We start from the raw sequence: 19,160 nt of genomic DNA on the forward strand, positions 1-19,160 counted from the left end.
TTTTAAACGTTGCGGTGAAACAGATGTTTATAGTAATACAATAAATATTACGGAAACATTAAAAATTGTAGAAGCATTGGAATGTTTAATGTAATAGTTTTAATGAATGTTTAATCGTTAAACAAACGGATCCTTCGGTAAGTTTCCGGTGCTATTCGATTTAGCATTTGGAACGAAGAAATACGTACGATCGTTGGAAGAAGTTGCGTACGCTTCTTAAATACATGAACGTAACAAGTTTCTAGATTGAACGACTTGAATTTTTTAAACGTTGGAACGTCTACTTTATTGTACAATAAGTAAAAACATTTTTACGAAAATTGCAATTGGTTGGAATGATAAGATAAATGTTTTAAAAGCTGTACGCAGATCTTACTGACTGATAACCGGTGAAAAACGTGGACACAAAGCAATTGTTTAAAGGTTACAAGTCACAAAATATGGATATAGACTCTTGAAAATATTCGATTAGCGTATATTTAAATTTCAAGTGAGTTTCTTCAATTGGCACTGTGGTTAATGTGCCCTTTTCTATCAGAAGACACTGTACCTTTTATCAATTTTCCACTTCGATTCGACTCTAAAATCTGCTCTCGCTCGTTCAACCACTTCCCGCTGAAAGTTAGCCTGAGAAGATCGCTGACAGTTTGCGCGATGACACAGAGAAAATAACGCGCAGCGAATAGAGAGGCTCGGCAACGAAAGTGTCGATTTGTAGGATCCCGATTGACCGGTACCAGGGTGACGAAAAATCGTTCGCTGAACGTCTCGCGTGGTTAGTTCAGGAGCGAGCAGCGAGATTTAATAATGTAGAGTAGCGGGCTAGACGCTGGGTACACATCGGGATTGGTACACACCGCTTTCGGGCGTCTTCAATATCTGAGCAGCTCAAGGACCGCATTGTCTAGGGCGACGGCCCAACCCCGAGCTTTATGACTCTGTCTCTCACTCTCACTCTTCCTCTGTTGGTCTCCCTCCCTCCCTCCCCCTCTCTCTCTCTCGCTCTCTCTCTCTCTCGCTCTCTCTCTCTCTCTCTCTTGCATTCTCTCTATGCTCCTTCTTTCTCCCTTTCTCACGATTCCCAAGCAACGACGACGATGACGAGCATTATGCCGCGGATAATGGTCCGACCGGCCGCCATTCACTTCCTCGCTAGACGTGCAAAGAAACCGTACTTGACAAACACCCCCCCGCGCAGATCCTGATTGAATTATGCCTCCTCGCCCCCGGTCCGGGAAGAACTTTCGTCTTTCGATCGCGGAGGGACAGGCAACAGGGTGCACGCGAATGCGATACCGTGTTGCTTTTTGGGAATGCATACTACTCGGTAAAGAGTAACAAAAATTGAAGAAAAAGCGTTAGAATGTACCATGTAGCTGCGATATTATTATTCAATTTTTTAAACATCGGATACCTTTCTTGCTGAATAAAATAAAAGGCAAGTTTGACGTTTGACGAAACACATAAAAAGTATTAAAATATTAATTTTTTAAATAAAAAGTATTTAATTATTAAATTATTTATTAAATACTAAAAAGATTATTTGCCACGGATCGGTCCTGTAGCCGACCAACTGTACATACCGTGGCACACGCTCTTTCCGTACGAATATTTTATAAGCATATTTCTTGTTAATAAATAGTAGTTAATTGTAAATACCTCAATCATTACGCACACCGTACACAACGCGCGCGAACGATCCTATACCACGGACAGTTGTCGTCCACGAGGCTCGTTCGCGGCAGCGGCGCGACCAGGTCCCCGCCCCCTCGAGAGGACAATGTCCGATTGAAATGTAAATACCGTGGCTCCTAACTTTCTTCATTCCGCCCTTGTTGTGCCCGCGTCGCCCCATTGTCGCTTCCTTCGCCGAGCATTTTCGCGAAGTTCATGCCGGATCGGACAGCTAATTTTTTCCCGCTGGCGAGTGCGCGCCAGAGGTTTGAAGAACGAGAACGAAGAACGGTTGAAGCCCCCCCCCCCCCCCCCCCCCCCTCCCGGAGGGCGAAGGAAAGAAAGAACGCGTCCCGCGGTCCCCCAGTTCCTAGCCCGCCCTACCCCCCCTCTCCCTCGCCCCTGTACGCGTTCGGGAATCCAGGAGAGACACCCGGCCGAGGGACGACGGGAACTCCTATTCCAATTCCAGCAAGTTAATTGGAATTGTTTGCCGCAGACACAGCGAGCCGCTTGCCTTCGCACAGTTCCGGATCCCGTTTCCTCCCCTTCGAGAGACCGAGAGGAAGCAAGAGGGAGCAGGACGAAGCAACAGGGAGCGAGAGGGAGCAAGAGGGAAAGGGAGAAAGGGGAAGGGAGAGAGAGTGGGTGGTAGGCTGCATCGCCGGTCTCACGGTGTCCCCTTGATTCCCCCGGTGTCGCTCGAGCCCCATCTTCGCCGCGGAACTCGCGCCCGACCTGTCCCCGTCATACGGCCCCCGTGACATCTTCAACGGAATTAATTCCTTCCGCGGACGCCGCGGCGCGTCTTAAATTTCTCCGTTCCGGAACGGATCGGCGGCGGCGGCGGCTTCAATAAAACGGCCGCGACGTGACCCCCCGGGATAGCTCGCCGATGAATCCTGATCGGGTCTCGACTTCGTGAACATCCTTCGTCGAGTCGCGTCGGTTTTAACCCCTTGCCGTGTCATTTCCTTCGCGATCACCGCGATTAGGAATTTTTCTATTGGCACAATTTCTTGGAAGGGGCAGAACATTAATGTTTATACCGTGCCTGACTTTACTTTAACACGTTCGTCGCCGCGTCACCCATATCCGGGTGATACTAATTTCTGACGAATTTGGAACATTTATTTTTATTGCAATATGATTTTTCATATATCATAGCATATCATAGCATTTTATTGCTATGATTTTTCGAAAGAGTTCTAATGTCATCGTCTATAATAAATGTGAACTTTATAATTTTATTTTAATCAATTAAATTGCTTTACAAAGGGATTAGAATTATATTCCAATTTTGAAGAACAGAATAACATCCATATTTAATTATTTGTTACTAGTAATTTCCATCGCGAGTCGGACACGTCAAAGTACGACAAGGGGTTATCGCGGCGACTTCTCTACTGAAGTCTAGAGACCTCAAAGAAAAACTAATGAACTTGTGCATGGAAAAAATATTTTTCTAAATCGTTCGTGCCAGGTCATTCGTGCGCTTTTGATTTTGAATTTAATTTTCCATATAATAATTATCTAACGATTTTATTAGAGTTATTAGAGTTTAGAGATTTTATTAGAGTTTAGTTTTAGGTTTTCTTTCTGTCGCGCATTGTTCAGCTGAAAGTGAGTCATTTCTTAAAAATTATGGAGCGTCGAGTTAATCGGAATAAACGAGTGACCGTATTCTTCGAAAGTGTTTAATACGCCACGTGTGCAGGCATGAAGAGCACCTTGGCGTACTTAGCGATAAATTTCTCTAGCGTAACTTGTTACGGCAAATGGATAATAGATAATATGCTTCCGCCGGTAAGATTGGAAGGTACGTGACTAGCCGACGATAACCGCCCTCTTTATTAATATTTTTCTCGCGCGACGTGAAAAAGTGGCTGTATCTGGTAAAAAGCGATTTTTGTAAATTGAAGCGAAGACAATTGAAGTGAAGACAATTGAAGCGAAGACAATTGAAGCAAAATCAATTAAAGCCAAGTCAATTAAAGAAAAATTGATTGAAGCAAGATCATTTGAAGCAAAATCGATTGAAGCAAGATCAATTGAAGCAAAATCAATTAAAGCCAAGTCAATTAAAGAAAAATCGATTGAAGCAAGATCAATTAAAGCAAAATCAATTGTAGCACGAACTAACTTTTCACCTCTTTCATCGCAGAAGAATTTTCTTTATTCAATTTATATCAAACTGAAGAAGAATCTGTTAACAGACGTACGTCCAAGTGATCAGCCTTTAATACTAAAATTGAGTCGAGATTACAGTAGCCGATACCAGGGAAAGTACCATTTTAAAAAGTGTTTCCATACTCAAAGGTTTCTCGGTTTTGCAACGCGACACGTGGAATATTTCCCATTATCGCGAACATTGAGCGAAGCAAATTATCGTCCATAACAAAATTGTATCGCACGATGATCGCATTTCCATTTCCTCTTAATGCCATCCACGCCGATAAATTAACTGTTATCAGTCTCCGCTTCGTATAACATATATAATAATAATTGCTACGTAACAAGAGTGGATTTTGGCGACGAAACAGACTTTCCCGTATCATGTGATGCTCCTGTTGCCCCTGTCAGTCGTTGCTAATCAAAATTGAAAATACCAAACGATGCTCGCGTTATTCTGTAAATCGCATTCATACAATATATATATGCGATTCTCATTGAAAATAATCACTGTCAAACATGCAATTTTTATTCCGTAGAATTATCTTTCGTTCTGTAAGAAAGTAAAATCGGAATATTAGTGGAATTTCTATAAAAATTTATTATACAATTATAATCGCTTCGCATGAATTCTAAGCAAGCAGATGTACGAATCTGATCATAGAGCGAGCAGCGCGATTAGTATCTTCGTAATGTCATATATAAGAGCGAAACGTTGATTGATGAGATTATTATCTTGCAAAGATGACCAGGGAGTAGCAATTATCGATTTAGATGGAGCGATACACGCAATCTGATGTTTCCATGCTGTATCAAAGTTGATACGATAGTAAAATTGCTATCCACGACCAGAGTTTCTTGCCAAGAGCAAAATCTCTTGTCAAATGACTTCGATCGCTTCGGTTTTCTCCGGAATAAAATCCTGGAACCTTGTTTCCCTCGTCGATTTATAAATAATAAATTTAATGAATACATAAAGATCGTATTATCAAGAAATTAACTTCTAATTTGTTTAATTATTGTTAATGTCTACAGACAACTGCAAATAAATATTTTCCACTAGCACGTTGCATGCATCAGCGACGAATCCGACATTATCTAACAGAGTCATAATTTCTTATCGTAATCGCAACATCTCGAGATTATCTACGAATTTCGGTGTCGATGAAAAGAACCGCTTCCTTACCACCTGTACACGTCGCTTCGTGGCGTTTATCTATCTAACATTTGTCTTGCCAAAACTACGATTAGCGTTGGTCAATTATTGGTGAATTAAGGTAGCCGGAGATTGTATAACAGTCTCCGCTAAATCGGAAAATTACGATCACGATGCTCATCGCTGTTAATCTTCCTTGTCGAGGTATTAGTTAAGATACGATTCGAGATAGCCGACACCAATTTTTGTTGCCTTAATATTCACGGTTAGGCTAGTTCTAGTAGAGGCGAATGATTCTGGAAATTTCGGGGAGTCGATCAAAAATGGGTCGTTCTAAAAACCATACTGGTTTTATCTGTGTATGATTAAATCAGGTTAATATTAGTGGTTATGGTTAAATTTTTTATTTACCACTAACAAGTGCTGGCAGGTAAAATATTTTCCTTTCACTGTTGAAAGTGAAGCTTGTACTTGTTGGAAATAATGGATGTTGCAATATAGCTTAGCTATCATATTTTGTATTTCGCGCCATATGATATGTATGAATCGTGAGATAGTTCTCCTTCCGTTTCCGTCGGAGAGCTATAGTGTGAAGCGAGACTGTGTACAGCTGTCTGTTCTGAGGCGTCTTCTGTCCGGTAAACGTGTAGTGTCCACAGAGACCCCTAACCTAATTGTACCTTTCATATTAAATAATTATAGTTTTGAACCACGCCTCGATTTATTACAACAGTACTAAGAACCTTACATAGCAGATATCGAACCTTAATGTTTCAGACACTGTGCAAACACTTTGATCGTTTCAGGCACATTTCAAACGCTGTATAGAACAGCTCGAAGAACGCCTGGAACATCGTTGACTTTGTGTATATCGCGCTAGGTAAAACGCAGTTAAAGTTTGCGGCGGTTAGGGGTCTCTAAATCCTGCAGAAACCACAGATCCGAATTCTATCATCTCGGCTGCATTCCACGGTCTACAAACTTGTTACAGCGGCGGCTCCAAGAGAGACGTTTCTCTTGCACGGGAAGTTCTTACGGGCCGCGGGGAGCTTCATCAACTATGACAAAAGGTTCGTAGCGAGAAGAGCTCGGCGACGCAATCCTGCCGGATCGTGTAGTACCATTTCTCGGAAGAAGGATACGCCGACGCCACAATAGATGAGAAAATTCTGGATAACAAATCAGTTTCGATTCGTCACTGGTTTCATCGGTCTTCTTGGAACATTTTTCTATGAATGATTTATTTTCTCGATAAATTGTACACCCGCGATAATAATAACAGGAAACACTTGCAAATTAGAAAGAAACTACGGGCAAATTATTTTATTTATATATTAGTAGTTATTGTATTATTTCATTTTACGATAATGAGAATTGACTGATTCATCGAAACGAATGTTTAGATTAACCCTTTACCGTACCATTTCCTTCACAGTCGCTGCGACTAGGAATTTTTCAATTAATATAATTTCTCAGAAGGGACAGAACGTTAATGTTTATTCCGTGCTTGAATTTACTGCAATGCTTAAATATTAATAACGAAGGATTGCAATTTTATTCCAATTTTAAAGAACAGAATAACATCCATGCTTAATGATTTATTACTAGTGATTTTCATCGCGAGTCGGACTCGTCAAAGTACGGTAAGGGGTTAACATAATATATCTATATATAACAAATAATCTTAATATTATTTAATAATAATATATATAATACGTTTTCGACTATTTTTCTTCTTGGGTGTAGGATTAAGGAAACGCCAATGGATTCGTCTAAAATTAGAGTTCATTAAATTTTTTTATGTGATTTTCCCCTTTTTTCTAACCCTATTTACAACTAATATACTAACCTAAAATTAGAGAATCGCCAATTAAACGTTCCTGCTTCCCTCAGTTTTCGTATCGCACAGTGGAGGTTAGAAATTACTTTTCTAAGTTCTTCCGCGCCAGTGGCGCCGTTCCTCACGCGTGCGACCCTTAGCGGCGCGTACACGAAGCTTTCTGTTCTGCACACTACAATATTTGAGTCGTTGTCTACGAAGTACAATCGAAGCGTTCTTCGTTGCGTAATGTCCCGCGCAGGTCGTTCGCATTTGACAATAGTTCTTTATTGACATTGACAATCGACGCGATAACTTCATTAAGAACAGCGGCGAACGGGGGGCAGCGAGGAAGAACGAACGCGATAGCGGCAATCGCTACGATACTCGATCGTTGTCGGCAGATAGCGACGGCATTGCAAATTATGCGTGACTGCGTCTCGGCGTGTGCTCGTCTGACGCTGCGTAGAAAAATGGCACGCTACGCGTTTAGATTCCACCAGATTAGGATTTAGAATCGGTACGCGTCATAATTATCTTGCGCCGATCGCTTACGTGTCTGACCTTTACAATGATACAGCGAATGACATTTTTGATTTTCAACCACTTGATGCGTCTATGTAACAGTGTTGCAGATAATGTTAATTAATCCTCTCCTTTCCGATATTGACAGCGATTAGTAGAATTATCTTTGCTGAGATTAATATAAAATGTATTATCATGTCCTTTCGCAAAAAATATATAATTATTTTATTTTACACAACGATAATCGAATATGTTCTTCTCGTTTGTTTACTTTATAGATATTAACCCTTTGCACTCGAATGGTGACTCCAAGGCACCACTAAAATTGTTACAGCACGTTTCAAAATAATTTTTATATTATGAAAAATTAAATATCAGAAATTATTGAAAGTACAACTGTTGTTGCATAGGTTACAAGATTCAATGTCATATGCATAAGATATATTTTGTTATAAAAGATGGAAATGCTATTTGTCAGAAAAGTTAGTTTAGAATTACAGTTAAAATGGCATCGAGTGGAAAGGGTTGAATCTCCGAAATAAAATGGCATCATATTCGCGAAAAATATAAATTATATATATTTTATATATATTATATATTTTATATATATTATATATTTTATATATATTATATATTTTATATATTTATCAACCTCGAGAAACGTAAGTTATTGCAAGAAATGAAATGTAACAAATATATGTTGAAGAGTCGTTGTTAGATAATAAAAATTGTCGCAGCAAAAAATTAGTCTCCCGTTATCTTTTCCAGTTCGATACGATCTAGTTTGCAGCGATATCCTATGAATATCTAGCAGCTGATAAAAGAAGACTTTGTCGTGTTATCTTATAGATACACTTCACGTTGTCGTTGCTACTGTTCAATTCTGAATGAAACAAACAAATAGAAAATATAAACAGTTTGAGACGATGCTACGTGTCCCCGTATGCACTGGTTGAAAAAGTTCACCAGTTCGCATAATGAATTTATTTATGTGCGATGACGTTTTTTTCGATGTTAACCTAAAAGAGGCAAAGGCAAAAGTGAAAAATTGGATTTATAAACTAGAAAGCTAGCTCGCGAGCAGTGCAGCAACTTTGAATTTTCGATGATCTTGATCTTCATCTTGCTGTATCAAAGCCCAAAAAGTGTGTGTCGGTGCATATCTTACCAAATGTCGGCGGTTCTTATCAAACAAGTACAGTGCGACGTAAGAATTTCAAGCGCGTAAATATTATTTTTATAAAATAAGCCCATGTTTTTCATCGAATATCTTAGCAGCGCAACTTACTCTGCGATTGACGAATATACTCGTCGCGGCTCGATTCCGGCGACACAAACCTGTGCGCACTGTTAAACGAGGGCGCCACAGTCGACTGGTTAAGCAACCACTAATCTGACGATCATCAGAGTAGTGAAGAGTAACTGGAACAACACGGTGTTGACATTCTTCTTCTCGGCTTCCCTAATCAGGATCTGGTAGTGCACGTTATTGGCGAGTCTCTTGTAGAACTCCAGGAACCTCGGACTATACGAGATCACGTAGTACTCGGTGAATTTGCCACCGGCCGCTATCTTCTCATTGAAGAGGGCCACCGCCTTTTCGGCGGGAATGAGAGAGTTCATGTCGACGACGAAGCCTAAGAGACCTCCGGAGATCGGAATGTCCGGGGCGACAACAGCAGAGGGCAATTGGTGATCGGTCAGCAACTCGTTTATTCGTTTCAGTATATAATAGCCGTCGAGGCCGGCTCCTTGCATGAACGAGAACAATTCGGCGTATTCGGGTGCAGCCTCTAAGTCCATCGTGTATTGGTAGAGCTCCTTGGAGTAGAGGATCTCTATGGCAGCCTGGAACTCTTTGTCTTTGGCCAGGTATGCTCTCACCAGTTCGCTCGCCCTCTCCAGGGGTATCAGGTCGAGGAAATCCTGCAGGTCCTTGGCGAACTCACCCGAACCTGTTGCCGGTATTCTGAATGCGCCGAGGCCGGTGACCAGGAGAAAGACGGACAACACCGAAACGGCGAGTTTCATCTGTGGGAAAATCAGAAAAGAAAATCAGAAAAGAAAATCAGAAATGAAAATCAGAAATCTGGATCAGTTGGGCCTACGGATATGCATTTTGATCGATTTTTAACAAGATTTTAAACGAATAACTTGAATAAGCTTTAAATGGATAATTTACCATTGCTTTGTTGCTGTATAGTTTCTGAACGAAAGATTAAAGTGACTACATGATTGGAAAATTAATGTAATCTTATGCTGTGAATTCTGATGCAAAAGATGAATAATTTTTAGCGACTGCGTTTTATCCTACCAGCTGGCAATGTGATATAGAAATGAATATACAGAACCTTGGTAGTCCTTAGTGATGCTTAGCAGCGTTTAGCAACTCGCCCTTGTATTATTGGCACAAATTTTATAAATCAAGGTGAATGAAAAATTGACAAATGTAAATACGTCATGATCGTATTTTCTTTGAGAGTCGCAGCTATTTCCGTTTGAATATTCAGAACTCAATGATGCTCACTATGCGATGGCTTATTATATATATATATCACAAAGGGATTCCGGTACGACGAGATTATTGGGCGGTTTTTCGTAATCGATCATTTTATCTAAAGCCCCATTCATCATCACGCATCCGGATTCGCATATTATCGTATTTCACAATGAGTTTTGAATGAAATTTGTGGCGAAAATTGATAAAAAGCTTAATTGGAATATGAGTCATCCTTAAACCATAATTTCCTTTCTCGACACGATAATTATTTGTTTGCAAGTAAAAAAAATACTGAAACGTTTATCGATAGAATTTAAGGTGCTGTCGAAGACTAGTCCTCACCTTCAGAAATATATGTACAGGCTGAATACCATTTTAGTATTCCTTCGCTTCGAAATATTTCGGATTGCTCACAATATAGAGTGTTATTTGTATTTATTAATATTAATTATCCCTCTTAGTGCCGGAGACCGATATATCAGCCCGCGCTGCACTGGCGAAAAATGCCTTATACTTATACCTTTGTGATCTATGTAATTTCCAACGAATATAGAAAAATTGGCGTCAGTGTTTCATTCTCAATTTCGTCCTTAATACACTGCTTTTTGAATTATGTGAATTTTGCTTTTCGTTCGGTTTTTACGAGCCTTTTTCCAAACCCTAGTAAAACCGTGAAATTTGGCGTTTTCGCCCATCACTAAGAGGGTTAATATTTACTATAGTTAATAAATTATCCATATCCGATTTTTATTACTAATCTCAATATATAAACTCAGAGACATTGTTAACGTTGAATTTCAACAGTAAAATAGCCGAAGGACGAAGGAGTTAGAATGAAAAAGAATTAAAATAATGTTCAACAATATTATTTATTATAATAAATCCATTAACAACAATAACAATAACGAGGAAACATATTTAACCATTCTTAAGTTTCCTTAATCCCAAAACAAAGAAATATTTTTTTCAGAAAAATAGTTTAACTAAAAATCGAAAAGCCAAGGAAAAGAAAAGCCTGAACGTCGTTTTTCAGATTTCTAAGCAAGGGCTGCCCTGAGGACGACCAGGATGGGGAACAGCTGCTGGAAGACCGCGGTGTCGATGTTCTTCTGCTCGGCTTCCCTAGCCAGAAGCTGGTAGTGTATGTTGTTGTGAACGTTCTGGTAGAACTTCACGAACCTGTCGCTCAAGCAGATGTTGAAATACTGTTTGAAAATACCGCCAGCGGCTACCTTCTCGTCGAGCAACGCCTGCCCCTCCTCGTAGGATATGAGAGAGCCGAAATCCTTGGCGAAACCCACGAGTCCTCCCGAGATCTGAACGTCGGAGAAGTCCATTGCGTGGGCTCGGTTACTAGCCAGGATCTCGTTCAGTTTGTTCAACAAATAATAGGCGTCGAGGCCAGCCTCCTGCATGAACGAAACCAATTCGACGACCTCGGGCGCAGCTTCGATGGCAATCACCAATTGGTAGAGCTCCTTGGACCGCAGCACCTCCATGGCAGCTTGGAACTCTTTGTCTTCGGCCAGGTAGGCTCTCACCAGTTTAACGGCCGCCTTCTGTGGTATTAGGTCGAGGAAGTCCTGCAGGTCCTTGGCGAGCTCTCCCGAACCTGTTGCTGGCAGCCTGTAAGCGGCGAGCCCGGCGACCAGCGCCAACACGGACAACAATGACACGGCGAATTTCATCTGCGGAAAAGAAAATCAGAATCTCGGTCTTAGAATAACTTTAAATGGATCATTTATAATTACTGCGTTAATTTTCAAATTAATAAGATTCACATATTAATAAAATCGTAAGAATTTTAAAATTAATAAGATTTACATACTAATGAAATTGTAAGAATTTAAAAATTAATTAAGATTTACATACTAATAATATCGTAAGAATTTTAAAATGAATTAAGATTTACATATTAATAAAATTGTAAGAATTTTCAAATTAATAGTTTTACATACTAATAATATCGTAAGAATTTTAAAATTAATTAAGATTTACATATTAATAAAATTGTAAGAATTTTCAAATTAATAAGATTTACAAATTAATAAAATTTCAAGAATTTTAAAATTAATGAGATTTACAAATTAATAAAATCACATCCTCTGGCGGTACAATTTTTGTCAATTATTTCCTACCGTGTTATTTAGGAAAATAATAAAAGTTTGAAACAAAAGACTTTGTGAATAGTTCGTAGCGATCGCATTTAATATTTGCTAAAATGGTATAAATCAATGTAAATTAAAAGTTAAAAAAGATTTCAAAAAAACAATAGAAAAATTTCTGATGTTTACATTTACCTTTGATAGTTGCAGCTTCTTCAGCGTCGATGTCTAGAAAGCTTCTGATATCGATAACATACTGACCGCGCTTTATATATTATGCACAGTGATAGAGTTGGCCACGATAAGATTACTAGAGACAGTATCATCAATGATCGTAATCGATCGACACGTAATTTCATCCAAAGGTCGATTCATCGTTATAGACCTCGGACACGCATAACTATTATCAGATTTTATATCGATGACAGTAGAAAAATCAGTGACGCGTCGCGTCATTGATACGTGAGCTGTCGAATGGAATTTTTACCGGAAATCAATCAAATAGCTTTCTCATCTTTAGACCACCATCCTTTTTTCTCTATTATACTCGTATCATAGCGTTCGTTGTGATCCTATCTTCCGATGTATCGTTAATGTTTACGGACTTAAATTGATAAATTCCTTTTTGGTAAAACTGGAGAGATTTTTCCACGATTGATTAATTAACTCTGAGACGCATTGCAAATAAAATCCGTCGATAAAATTTAAAGTGCTGTTAGAACGTTAACTGTCTAAAAGCAATCTGTCCGAAATATTGCCTTTTCAATTCCAATTCGGAATTTAATTTCTTTAAAAATCACAGAATTTTTAAAGCAGATTCTGTTAATTAGAAAATATTGACTTTAAGTCCGAAGAAATCTTTCATTCTAAGAAAGTGGTATTATTTTTATTATAGTTCTCCCGTGAATCAGAAGTTATGTCAGAGAGATAATACTCTCTCGAGTTAATTGTGATTAAAACTTCTAAAGGTGAAAAATCGAAATTAATGTCTTATTAAGATAAACTGTAGTTCTAAAGAAAATCATAAGCCACCATGTGTACAATTTCAAGTGTACTCTACTAAGAATTATTTTTTCGATTTCTTCTGCGATAGGTAATTTCAAAGAACTTGACACCTGTGCGCACGTCCGTGTGACACAAAGTACTACAGCAGCTGAAATTCGTCTTATTTATTACGATATAATCTTACATTGTTAACGAATTATGCGTAATATTTAATTCTAGCGAGAATTGATAATTTTTCTCGATAATGTATTCTCTTTGAATAATATAGAACGATAAACCATCTTTGGAAAGATAGTGTACACTTTGACAGTGTATACTACATTGTTTGTCGTACCCCACTCTAGGAACCACTTCTGCGTTATCTTTGAACAGTTTTGTAGCAACGATTGGGTGTGCAGTATATAACAACGACGATTGACAGAACTATCACCAATCTTCTTCTGAACCTCAACGACGAAAAATTCAGAGCCGCAAGGTGAGTATTCGCTTGTCATATATTAATAGAATATTGTCAAAGGATCTGACAAGCCGCCACTGTTCTCTATCGCGTAAAATGTTTTCCTGAACCCTGTAAAAATAATTCACCGTAAAGTTCAGACTTCTGATGTAAATCTCCTGATTTTTTTATTGTTATCGCTATAGTTTCAATGCTCCAATCTTTTGGAATCACAGTACATAATTTTATTATCAAATTATTAAAACCTTACTTATTACTACCTACTTAATACTTAATATAATATATTAATATATAATACTTAATATAATATTATCGTGTCAAAAGTATTATTAAAAATCTAAAAATATTCTAGCTATAAACTATTTAAAAATATTCAAGAGAAGTGAGAATTTCAATGGATCTAAGTATGCCATTTAATAAGTAGCCATATGATAATTATTAATTTTAATCAATAGTATAAAAATATTATTAATAAATAGCCATATTACATAAGTAGCCATTTCAACTGAAAAATCTGAAATAATTTCTTTAGCTTATAATATTTCCATTTTTTATAACAAAATTTTTTAACATTTTTTATCAACATAACGTAACCCTAACAATTCTCAAAATTGCAAACTTTGTTAGTAGAAAGATAATTTTGCAACGTGATAGAATAATTTTAGCGGTGCCTCAGAGTCACCACTCGAGTGCAAAGGGTTAAAGAACAACCTTGGTCATCAAACGTTTTATAAAAATCATTACACGGTCGATAAAATATCTGAATATAAAAAATTCTGCTCGCAGATGAGATTCGTAGTAGCAGCATTGGCCGTTATGGCGGTAGCCAGTCCTCTATCAAGCGCCATGAGGTTGCCCCCGGCAGGCTCCGGCGCCCTCGCCAAAGAAATACAGGACTTCTTGAACCTGATCCCGTTGGACGAATGCACGAAAATCGTCAGAGCCTACATCGCCCACGACAAGCAAGTCCAGGCTCTCTTGGAGATCGCCGCGTCTCCGGAATCCGTGGCTTACATCAAGGAAATCGAAGCGGTGCCCGAGTTCAAGCAGCTGATGAACTACTTCCAGAAAGCCGGCTTGGACATCTACCTTATGGTGAACAAAATGAACGAGGCTCTGAAACTCGACGCGATCGTGCCACTGTCCAGCTATGCTGCAACCAGCGGCAACGGTGTCCACGGTCTCCTGAACGACTTGAAGGCAGTCCTGCCCATGAACAAACTCCGGGCTTTGTACGCCGAGAAGGAGAAGAATTCCGTCGTGTTCCAGAACCTCATCAAGGAGGTCACATCCAAAAAGTACCACCCCTTGATTCTCGCCGTGCTCCAGAGCAAGAACGTGCAGAGCATTGCCCTGGCTTCGGAAAAGATCGGAGTCAGCGGCGAAGACTTCTCTACTGGATACAGTGTGCTCCTGTCTGCCCACATTATGCGCAGCATCGCCTAACTTCTTAACACGACTGATTAAAACCAAAATGTATTGGTCTTTCTTTTGTCATGATAAAATAAATATTTAACTCTGTACTCGGTTTTGAAATGTTTGCTCGTTGGTTGATACTGTTTTTCATGTCTTTCCTCTTTACTATCGTTCTTCAATTTATTAACCCCTTGCACTATAATAACGAGTCAGACTCGTGGCGAAGATTTCATGCAAAATCTACTAAATATTAATATTATCAATCTCTTTTAAATCGAAATCAAATTTAATTCATCTGTGATCAAAGTTGAAAAATTAAATTAAATAATAGTAGCAGAAGAAACAACAATTGTCTAGTACAATTATTAAAAATATTAAGAACAAGTAAGTGCTAATCGACGCAGCATGAAAGGAGTCATAGTGCAAGGGTTTAAGCGGCGAAGCTGGATAGTATTATAGTATCGTATTATCTAAGTTAAGTTTCTTAAAGGTCTAACATGAAATTAATTATTTTTAAAGCTAGCCTACAATAGCTTGAGAATTCGTCAGTTAATAATGCTCCATATTCATGGATTTTTTGAGGTACTTTCGAAATTGTATTCGTAACCAAAATAACCCTTTTACAAAATGTGATTCCGGATCAAAGATTGCTAAGGAATTAATTTTCTACAATTAGTCTATACTGTCCCTCGACAATAAAATCATTTTCCCTCAAATTTCATTCTAACTTGAATTTCAAAAATTCGACCATTCTCAATATCGCGCCCTCAATGATCGCAGCACAACTAACGGACGCCGTCGATACGTTTCGCGAGGCGCGTGAACGCAGCAGCTTGAAAACGTTTCGGGGCCAAGTTCGCTTCGCACTCTTCGCGGAAATCAAAATGCGATTAAAGCCCGGATCGTCTCGAGGGCGCTGAAACCTCGGCAAACAACAGATCCGAATTCCATCGTCGTCGTTACGTTCCGCAATCTCGGAACTTCTTACAACGGTGCCAACCGAGAGACGTCTCCCCTTTGCCGAAAGTTCTTTCGACCGCCCATAACCTGTCACAAGCTTCGCTCGAAGTCCTCGAAACCCTGCAGAAGTGTTCCTTAACGCGCGATGGCACCCGAAATCCGCGGCGTTGTTTAACATCCCATACTTCGGATACAGGAAACAACGTTGGTATATATTACATATATTCTTTGGAGTTAATAACATTTTCGTAAAATAGTCAGCCATTGGTAGACCTTTCCGTTGCCGAAATATTACCGCGAGTTGTCCGATAATTTTATTCTCCAACAAGGTGCTCCCTCAGGCTGCGTCAATTTATTTTAAAGATTTTTGTTATGCGTTTCATCGATCACAATAAGTATTGTTTTGTCGACAATTAACCTAGATCGCAGGAGAAATATTTAGCTAACCGGTTAAAATAAAACACCATCGTTTTCTCGAGAGAAAATCTGAAAAGTAGCTGCAGTTCTTCGGTAGTGCCTAGTTGATAGTTCGAAGAATGTTTTCCATTAATTTTGTTAATAAAATTTTCCCTTAGCCCTTTGGTCAAAGTTTTTCTTTAGACGTGCATTTCTGAGAAAGTATATTAAAATATTCAATATCCTGAATTCTATTACATTAAACCAACATTACTTGTAGTGAACGTTAATGTTAAGATTTTTTTTACAATATTTAATAATCGAATTTAATAATAAACGGCGAAACAGGCGAAATTTGATTTGGACGCCTACAGTACCAGGAAGTCAACATGTGTCGGACGCCAATAAGCGCCAACAGTAGTCAAAGGGTTAACTGGGATTGAAAGTTAACCCCTGATGGAAAGGACACCCTTTCAACAATGTCTGATTTAATACCGCCGATATTTATATATTCAACTAACGATTCTGCATCGCATTTTCCAGGACAAGCTCGAAAGAACCGTACCAAACCCGATGGCAATCTAATCCCGGCCAACTACTCCCGATCCGAACGCGATGACCACGATTTAAATTCGACAGCCTGAAATCCACAGCAATGAACCCGCAGATACTGATAATGAGCGCGTTCGCCGCGGCGTCGGTGGCGCTGATAGGTTTCCTCGCCTACCGGATCCGCCACACGTCGGACGAGATCGACTTCATGAACCAGCCGCCGTTGAAGGACAACAGCTCGTTGGAGGAGGACCTCTGGGACATCCTCGGCTTCCTGCCGCAGAACGAGGTGCTGGAGGTGATCGAGCGTTACATGAAGTACGACAAGCAGATCGGCGAGACCGTCAGCTTCGTCAACGACCACAAGAGGTTCTTGATCCGCGAGCTGCAGAACATGCCGCAGGTGCATCGCGTCGGTATGGTCCTGTCGAAGAACGGCCTGGACGTGCCGTACTGGTCCGAGAAGGTGCAGGCCTGCTGGAAAATGGCGCCGCGCTACATCCGGAACAACAAGGACGTGGCGGACGGCGGACTGACCGTCATGATCGATCAAATACTGCGGCTGGTGCCGTTGATCGAGCTGGACGAGCTGCTGCGCCAGAAGGCGAAGTACTCCGGCAGCTTCCGCCGGTTGCTGCAGCTGCTGAGGTCGAACGACTTCGACGAGCTGTGCAACGCGATCAAGAAGAACAGGATGATGCATCACCATTACTTCTGGGCGGAGGAGAGCGGCCTCGAGGTCAGGTTCGCCGGCGAGTTGCTACGGCTGCTGCATTTCTACCTGACGCAGAACCTGCCCACTTAGAAAGCTCTACCCGTCAGGCGATTCTAGTCGATCAGCCTACATTTCAGGACACATCGTGTTACTCGATTTTGGAGAACACCGTTATTAACGATATCTCCGGTTCTGGAATTGTTAAGTTTCTCTTCGAGTTTACTGATAACCGCCGTCAACCCTCGATCACTATAGGCATTGAAATTCACGCATAAACGTTAAATTCTATTTTTACCAATCTGGGGATTTTGTTAAAATTTATTCGATGGCCGGTAGAGGTTATGGATCTTCGATTTTCATCGAAGACGAATTTTCCTGATCGCCTATATTATTACCTAAGTATATTGAAAATAAAGTGCAAATATTTTTACCAACGTTTGTGGAGGTTCTTTTTGCGATAAAGGAAGAGAAAGTTGGACGAACGAGGGATTCACGAACAGATTGACTTCGAAGTCGGCGGAGAATCGAGCCTGGGCGCCGTGGAAATTTCGGCGGGCTTTGTCCGGGCGTAGATAAAATTTTAATTGAAATTTCCGTGATCGTTCCGGCGAGGCGTTATTGTCGAGCAAAGATAAAATTTTAATTGACTGCGAATTAACTGCGGACGTGGCCGTCTCTGACGAGTCATTATCAGCGTGCACGTGTTCGCGAGTCGAGAGCGCTGCGACGGACACCTGAGTGGCGACATCGGACTTGATCGTTGCGAAGCACCTAATCGGTATCATTCCTAGTATATTTCCACTAGCGGACACGCATTTATCGATCTCTACGCCAATCATATTGAGTGCATTTGTTCTTTGCGATTCTTCCGCGAGCTATGGAACAACGTCATGTATACATGATTAGTTTACCTTGTACGATATTGCGAGATATGTGACAATGTATTTTTCATTTGATGTTTCACGATGTGGTATGTTACAGTATGCGTTGAAAAATTTAGTTTGTCTATGTTGGCACGATGGGGCAAATATTATCGATATATTATTGATACATGGCATCGAATGATATCGAAATGGTGTCGATAAATCATGTCGGATATTGATTTATATCGATAAAGTAACGATAAGGAAATTATCGTTTATCGATATATCGATTATGTCCTTTAAGAGATTATCGATAACTTATCGATATATCGTGTTGAAAATTATCGATAAATTATCGATATATCGCGTTGAAAATTAAATTATCGATAAATTATCGATAAATTATCGATATATCGTGTTGAAAATTATCGATAAATTATCGATATATCGTATTGAAAATTATCGATAAATTATCGATATATCGTATTGAAAATTATCGATAAATTATCGATATATCGTCTTGAAAATTATCGATAGTTTATCGATATATTGTTTCGATAATTATCGATACATCAACTAGATTCATCGATAATATCAAATTATCGATAACTCGATGTGAAATTCTGCTAAATATTATCGATATCGTCGTGATGGTTCCTATCGATTTATAGGAAATTATCGATAATCTACTTTGTGGGCCATTATCTTATCGAAATTGAAATATAAACGTGATAGCATGAATGGCCCCAACTGGGTTATTATAAACTGTTATAATTTCTTAAAAAAGAATCGTATCTAAAACAAATTCTTCGCTTGGATTATACGAAACGTTACAGAAAGGTCAT

General features: G+C 39.5%; 4 protein-coding genes across 4 annotated transcripts; 2 read left to right on the forward strand and 2 right to left on the reverse strand.

Moving 5' to 3' along the window:
* Positions 1-8,723: 8,723 nt before the first annotated feature.
* LOC144473039 (protein G12-like) lies at positions 8,724-9,377 on the reverse strand. The gene has a single exon (XM_078186582.1). It carries the CDS (start codon positions 9,375-9,377, stop codon positions 8,724-8,726), a length of 654 nt encoding a protein of 217 aa, XP_078042708.1.
* A 1,319-nt stretch (positions 9,378-10,696) lies between these two features.
* On the reverse strand, positions 10,697-12,199 carry LOC144473040 (protein G12-like). The gene is made up of 2 exons (XM_078186583.1): positions 12,147-12,199; positions 10,697-11,534 (listed from the first exon to the last, which is right to left on the reverse strand). Exon 2 carries the CDS (start codon positions 11,532-11,534, stop codon positions 10,884-10,886), a length of 651 nt encoding a protein of 216 aa, XP_078042709.1. The 5' UTR covers positions 12,147-12,199; the 3' UTR covers positions 10,697-10,883.
* Positions 12,200-13,350: 1,151 nt separating this feature from the next.
* LOC144473038 (protein G12-like) lies at positions 13,351-14,936 on the forward strand. The gene is made up of 2 exons (XM_078186581.1): positions 13,351-13,431; positions 14,200-14,936. The coding sequence occupies exon 2, from the start codon at positions 14,200-14,202 to the stop codon at positions 14,857-14,859; it is 660 nt and encodes a 219-aa protein (XP_078042707.1). The 5' UTR covers positions 13,351-13,431; the 3' UTR covers positions 14,860-14,936.
* A 1,904-nt stretch (positions 14,937-16,840) lies between these two features.
* On the forward strand, positions 16,841-17,542 carry LOC144473037 (protein G12). Its single transcript, XM_078186580.1, has one exon. It carries the CDS (start codon positions 16,841-16,843, stop codon positions 17,540-17,542), a length of 702 nt encoding a protein of 233 aa, XP_078042706.1.
* Positions 17,543-19,160: the final 1,618 nt, after the last annotated feature.

This window comes from Augochlora pura, chromosome 7 (assembly GCF_028453695.1).
Source record: "Augochlora pura isolate Apur16 chromosome 7, APUR_v2.2.1, whole genome shotgun sequence".
NCBI lineage: Eukaryota > Metazoa > Arthropoda > Insecta > Hymenoptera > Halictidae > Augochlora > Augochlora pura.

Excerpts from the sequence above, each read along its gene's own strand:
- LOC144473037 (XM_078186580.1), top strand. The coding sequence starts at position 16,841 with ATGAACCCGCAGATACTGATAATGAGCGCGTTCGCCGCGGCGTCGGTG.
- LOC144473040 (XM_078186583.1), bottom strand. The coding sequence starts at position 11,534 with ATGAAATTCGCCGTGTCATTGTTGTCCGTGTTGGCGCTGGTCGCCGGG.
- LOC144473038 (XM_078186581.1), top strand. The coding sequence starts at position 14,200 with ATGAGATTCGTAGTAGCAGCATTGGCCGTTATGGCGGTAGCCAGTCCT.
- LOC144473039 (XM_078186582.1), bottom strand. The coding sequence starts at position 9,377 with ATGAAACTCGCCGTTTCGGTGTTGTCCGTCTTTCTCCTGGTCACCGGC.